This window comes from Hippoglossus hippoglossus, chromosome 15 (assembly GCF_009819705.1).
Source record: "Hippoglossus hippoglossus isolate fHipHip1 chromosome 15, fHipHip1.pri, whole genome shotgun sequence".
Taxonomy (NCBI): domain Eukaryota; kingdom Metazoa; phylum Chordata; class Actinopteri; order Pleuronectiformes; family Pleuronectidae; genus Hippoglossus; species Hippoglossus hippoglossus.
Window position 1 is genome coordinate 4714114 of NC_047165.1, and position 6565 is coordinate 4720678.

The 6565-nt window shown below is 48.8% G+C and overlaps 1 protein-coding gene across 1 annotated transcript in view; it reads right to left on the reverse strand.

Moving 5' to 3' along the window:
• Positions 1-23: 23 nt before the first annotated feature.
• Positions 24-6565, reverse strand: part of mmrn2a (multimerin 2a) — a 17797-nt gene continuing 11255 nt past the window's right edge. The window contains exons 6-11 of the mRNA XM_034608903.1: positions 4134-4540; positions 3816-4010; positions 3199-3663; positions 2624-2987; positions 1322-1845; positions 24-955 (exon numbers count right to left, since the gene is read on the reverse strand). Of these exons, the coding sequence (XP_034464794.1) occupies positions 551-955; positions 1322-1845; positions 2624-2987; positions 3199-3663; positions 3816-4010; positions 4134-4540 (2360 nt within the window). The 3' untranslated portion in view covers positions 24-550. The remainder of the gene's footprint in view (positions 956-1321; positions 1846-2623; positions 2988-3198; positions 3664-3815; positions 4011-4133; positions 4541-6565) is intronic.

Genomic DNA, 6565 nt, shown 5'->3' on the forward strand with positions numbered 1-6565 from the left:
GGCGTCGTGACATCACAGACTCGTTTGTAGATAAAACTTTTTTATTTTGTGACACATCTTTTCATTGTGAAAACACTTTCATCTCATTTCCACACAAATCCAGCTCAGCTGTTGGTTTATATAAATATATACTGCTCTGTGTGTTTTTACAGAATAATATTGGCACTTTACAAACATCACACACTCGTGACTTTACATAACAAATATTTTCTTCTCATGTAAAATATGTTAAAATATAAATTCCCTTAAAAAAAACTATTTTTCCTAAGAAGGGATTCAACAAAACTTTCTGACGTAGATTTCAGAGCAGAATTCCTCTTTGATAAATGAAGCTCAGCTCAGTTTTCCAGACGCTGACGTAGCCACAAGTGTTTTTTTATCCTAAGAGAGAAGCAGCTGATCTGACGTCACGTCTTTAAAACCTCTGGTAGAAGTGAGCGAGCAGCGTCGGCAGCGAATCAGAGTGAAGCGTAACCATCAGGAAACACCGAACAAAAAGTTTTTTTCTCTCATTGTCCTCCAGCAGTTATCTGATCGCAGCACAGCGCCCTCAGGTGGTCCTTTGGAGCAGCAACCCAGTGAACACATTGTCCTTTGACTCCGCCCACGCTCCTCCCCTCAGTTCCAGCCTCACCTCCTCCCCCTCCCTCAGCAGCAGGAGGCTCACACCTGTAGCAGGCCCCGCCTCTGCCACCGCCCGTCGGTGTAGAGACGCCGGAGCTCCGCCCGACGCCCTCTGCAGGACCACGTGGGCGGGGCCCGGCCTCAGGTCCAAGGTGAGGATGAACAGGTAGAGCCCGCCCACTGGAGCCGTGAAGGTGCCGGCGTCCGAATGAAACTGACCCCGGTTCAGAGACGCATCGAACGTGATGACGCTGTCCGCGAGGCTCAGAGGAGATCCACCCACAAACATCAGGGAGTCTTCTGATTGGTCGGACAGCACAGGAACACCTGAACACAAAGTTCAAACCACTCATTCTAACAGGTTCAGTGTTCAACAAAAAAAGTTATCAACGTAGACTGCGTCCGGGGAGTGAAGCCGATGTGAAAGTACTGGAAACCTGTATTCTCTGGATTGACCAGTAGAGGGCGACTCCACTGGAATCACATAGACCATAAAGCCCCGATTGCACTGTGGCCTGGATACTACAGTGTGATTGACAGCTAGTACCGTCCAATAGGTGCAGGTGGACGTTAACTTATTGAATTCGATAGAAACTGACTTATTTTTGAACCAGTCTCCCTCTGCTGGTCAATTGAGAGAATACAGGTTACGGAGTAAAACCAAACATATAAAAAGTAAGACTCCTCGCTCACCAAATGAATCCCTCTTGTTTCGATGGTCTCCTCCTCTTCCTGATCCCTCCTTTCTTCTTCCTCCTTTCTTCCTGTTCTCTTTCTTCCCGTCTCGGTTCTGCACCAGCTGCAGCAGTTTGTCGAGCTCCAGCGTGGCCTCGGATCCCACCAGCACGTCTGCGTTGCTGAACACGTTCTTGAACACCCTCAGGTGCTCCTCCAGGCCTCTCTTCAGCCACGTCACCTCCGCCTGCAGCTTGGCGTCCTCACCCCCGGGCTGCACCTCCCTCTGGGTGGAGGTGGTGGGGCAGGGGCAGGGTTTCTCCTCCAGCTGCTGCACCTTCAGGTCCAGCTCCTCCACCGTTTTCTCCAGGTTCCACAGATCGCTGCCGTCTCCTCCCAGCTCCTGATGCCTCCCAACAGGTTGGAGGAGAAGCTGTCGCTCCCTGGCCGCTTCTCCAGCGTCGCTCATCTCACCAGGAGGCCAGTGGTCGGGGGGAAGGTGTGAGGAGGAGGGCTGGTCAGCAGACGGCACCTCCTCTCCACTTCCTGGTAACAGAAGGAGAAGAAGAGGAAAAGTTGATTATCTTGGGTCATGATGGGACGTCCAGCAGGGGGCGCAGGTGAGGTAATGATGTGTTAACATCCCACTGAAAAACCTCAAACCGTATTAATCTCAACTTTGTTTATTATTCAAATGTATTTTATTCGTTAACTTGTACACAGCAGCATCAGTTAATCAGGTTAGCATCAGAGTTAACTTTAATACATTAACAAAAGGTTTATTCAGTTACTCTTTTTTACTGATGAATACTAAATTAATGAAGAGAAAATAAAAAATATAACTACAGTTGGTGAAGGTTTGTGGTGAGTTGTTGTAGTTTCACACATTTGCCACTAGGTGCTGCTAAAGAGTTGGCTGCATCCAGGAGATGGTAAATTTAGATTTGATTAAGTTTATTCTTATAAATAATGTGTGTGTGTGTGTGTGTGGTAACTTTTGCTGCCAGACCTTTTTACAGTGGTATTTATTATACTTACAGTCAATATCAGTATATCTCAACACCCCTCGTGCAACTATATGATAATTTCCTGTTAGTATGAAATGTCTTCAGTGTGTTTTTCTGTTTGGTTTTTACAAAGTCAGTACTTTGTTGCTGGGGCCACATGGACCTCGAGGCCCCTCGTGAATCCTGCAATGTTGTGTCCATCAGCGAACACAAGAAACAGTTTGTATCGACTTCTCTGAAATCTAAACCAAGCATCCGTCCTACCAGAGTAGAGAACAAACTTCTCCAGCTGAGACGTTCCTCCTGCTGGTTCGTACCTGTCCTGCTGTTGAGCAGCGACGTGATGCTCCGGTTGTGACTGCTCAGCTGCTTCTGCAGGTGCCTCAGCTGCTTCCTCAGGGCCGGGATGGAGTTGGCCTCCTGGTCCTGGAAGGGCCACTCCAGGAACTCCAGCACCTCCTCCCCCAGCTGCAGCTCCAGCACGTCGCTGTGTCGAATGACGTCTTTGAGCAGAGAGTTGAAGGAGCCCGACAGACGGTTCTTCCACTCCTTCAGCTTCTCTTCCCGCTCCTTCAGACCGCTGACCTCGGCCTGGACGTCCGTCAGCGAGCTGTCCAGCCGGGTCAGGGTGTCGTCCAGAGTCCTGGTCCTGCTCTGCTCCCAGACCAGAGACTCCTTCACCTGCAGGACATTGAATTAAAAGGACTTTTTTCTTATTGTCTCAGTGTGTTCGTCCATTTTTCAGCACTTTGCTAATTCTCTGCTCTGTGGCTCTCCGCTCCGCTCGACGACACGCCTTCACTTTCTCCAACAGAGAGTGTGTGTGTGTGTGTGTCTGTGTGTGTGTGTGTGTGTGTCTGTGTAAGAGATTTTGTGTGTTTATTTTTCCTACCTGTTGGAGGTCATGTTGAATTGCTTCTACCGCCGGCTCCCAGTTGCTGGCCCTGCCCATCTGCTCCAGCTCTCCCTCGTTGTTCTCGTCCAGAGCCATTTTGTTCTCGTTAGCCAGCGCCGTCACGTTGGCAACGCTCCTGTCCAGCCGAGCCACGGCGGCCGTCAGCCCGCTGCAGTCGCAGTTTGCGGCTGAGTGGTTCTGGTAGAGGGCGTCGTACAGGTAGTCTATGTGTACGTCCACCTCCTGCAGCTGCTTACTGTGCTGCGTCAGGTTCGCCGTCAGCTCCTCCACCCGCCTCAGCACCCCCACCTTGGCGTCCTCCACCTCCAGCCCCGTCTGCATGAACAGGATCATACTGTTTCGGGCCGTCTGGTTGATCAGCTTCTCCATTTGCGTGAAGTCCATCCTCAGCCGCTGGACGCTCCCCGAGGTCACGTCCATGTCCTCCATCAGCCCAGTCACCTGCACGAGATGAAGAATTTATGGCATTTTATTTTTTTCTGACTTTTTCTTTAAGTTACATTAGTTTATGAGCTATACTGAAGCCAGCCACCAGGGGGCGATCAAGGGCCTTTGCTCCATCTTTATTTACAGAATTTACACAGAAAACCCACCTTCACCGTGTTGTTGACCACCATGTTGTCCAGTCGCTCGATGGCCTCCCACAGAGAGGAGGAGTCTGAGGGCGGCGGCGGTTGGGGGGGGTGCAGGGAGGGACGAGGGAGCTGATCGTCCAGCAGCGTCTCTGTGATCTCATCCTGGTCGACCTTCAGCTCCGACAGCGTGGCGTTCATCGCCTGCAGGCTGACCTGAGATCAGAGACAGAGGTCAACGGCTGAAACGTAGTTAAATACATGTACCACTTAAGTCTTCATTTTATGATCATTACAATAATAATAGTTATTATAGTTAGATGCTGCAGGTCCACTGACCTGCAGCATCTTCTGGTGGCGTTTCAGCTTCATGTCGATGTCCGTCTTAAAGCAGGTGAGGTTGTAGTGCAGCATTGCATGCTGGGAGTGCAACCTGTTCTCCATGTCCGTCCGCTGACCGGCCATCTGCGCCCGAACCTCCCTGATGTGCTCAGAAACCTCGTCCAGCTTGGCCTCCAGGCGCTCGTCCGCCGCCTCGTCATGCCTGGGCCCCTCCAGGACCCTCGCCTGCAGCTCCGCCCCCTGCTGGCTGCTCTTCAGCTGGGCCACGTCTCGGGCCAGGTCCCCCACCTGGCGGCTCAGGTGCTCCAGCGAGCAGTTGAAGCCCTGCAGGAGCGGCTGCAGCTGGGACATGACCAGCGCCATCATGTGGGGAACGGAAAGGGCAGCAGGGGCTTCTGGGTATGGGAGGGAGGCAACATAATTTTAGATTAAACATAAATATAAACATTTATAAAAGTTTTATGTCTCTGCAACGGCGACACCCAGTGGCAGGAGGTATTATGTTTTTGGGTCCGTTCAGTTCTTGTGAACACGATATCTTCAAAACCTCTTGAGGACATTTCTTCAAATTGTGTTGTTGTTGTGTTGACTTGGACTCAAAGGTGAACTGATTTCAAAGGTCAAAGGTCACAGTGACCTCATATGAGACTGGAACTGCTCTGATTGGTGGAGACAAACAACCACAGGGTGAATTCTAGTTTCTTAATATCTTTAAGTTTGAAAAGGACAGAAAGTCACTGAAGTTATTTAGGACATGATCACAAAAAGCTTCTCACACCCACACACACTCTCTGCTCCCGGCTACAAACACACCAGGCTCAGAAAAACACGTCCCTGATGAATCATGACCCTCCGGGGACCTGCAGTCGGTTGTTCTAGTTCTAAAATGGAGCTGTTTTCCAAACTGGATTATAAAACACAGCACAGCCGCTCCGCCTGGAAAACAGTCCAGCAGGGAAACAGAAAACGTCTCGACTGCTGTTTCCATCCTGTGGGCGCTCTGCCTCTGAAAACACCACCGATGCCGCTGACGCACAGCGGGCTGCCGTGGAGACGAGAGGAGACGATACGAGTGTTTCCAGGAGATTAGATGAGATTTCACAGTTTGTTCCTGTTGCTCCAGAAGAGACTGAGAGAGCGAAGCCAGGAAAACACAGTGAGCACAGGACGCTGCCCGTCCTCGTGCACAGAGCATCTGATCCTGTGTTGTTATTTCTGAGGTTTGAAGAAATAACAACAAGCTTCTTACATTTCATGATTCATCTTCTCACTGATGTTTGAATCACAATGACACGTTTTAATAACATCTACATTTTCTTTTACTGTTTTCCTTGCGTTTAAAGTTCCTTAAATTTAATGTCATCTTCGATTGTTTGAAGTGGATGGAAATAAAAACTAGAAAACGAGAAGAATTAGATGCTTATATTTGATTTTTTATATATTTGGAGTTTATGTCTGCTTTTATTAACAATCTACACCTGGAAATTGTTGATGAAACCTTTTTGGTGTTTTTGTGGCGACCATGACAGTTTTGGGGAATTTTTGGGAAGATTTATTCTTTTTTTGGACATATCATTTATTAGATAGTTTGGAGTTTTTTCTAGAGAGTAAGGAACGTGTAAAATTACTTCAAAGAGGCGTTTGAAGGACTTTTAGTTTCAGTCTCAGGTCGGAGGTAAAGGAATGTGTGATGCCATCGAGGGTCCTCACAGATACAGAAAAACAAACCAGTGTGTGTTTGCCTCAGGTCACTGCTGTCAGAGACACAGTCCAGACGCACACACACACTCACACACGCACACACACATGCACAGACACACACACAGTGATCTCAGCCTCTTTCATCACAACCTGTTTTCATTACGACAGACCAAACTCTCTGTTCCCACATGCTGCTGGACCCTGAGAGGTCAGAGGTCACCGTACAGTGAGGCCACGCTGCGACAGGAAGTTTCAGGTCACCTCTGACTCCAGTTGTGGGGGGGGGGGGGGTTGAAATCAAACACCCCTGTCAGCTGGTAGCGTTCTAATGACTGTCGCTCTGATTTACGGTGTCGCTCTGAGTCCACTTCCTGTTTCGGACAAAACAACGTCTGTTACACAACCGCGCTTCTGTTTGTTCTGTCGTAAAAGTCACAATTAAAAGGTGAGACGACACTTTAATGAGCCACGAGGGGGAAACGGAGACATCGGGAACCAGAGAAGAAGAAAAAGAACCTGCTCACAACGGCTCTTTGTGTTAAAGATCTGGACAGAAACACGTTCGTTCCCCCCTGTCGACACAAGGACAGTTTACACTGACTTTAACTTTTAACCACCAAACGTCCCTTTTTTTAAACGACCGGTTTATGATGTTGTGAAGTTATAAAGTTCTTTACAAGTTTAAAACAAGATAAAAACATGCAAATGATGTCACTAGTTTTGCAGCT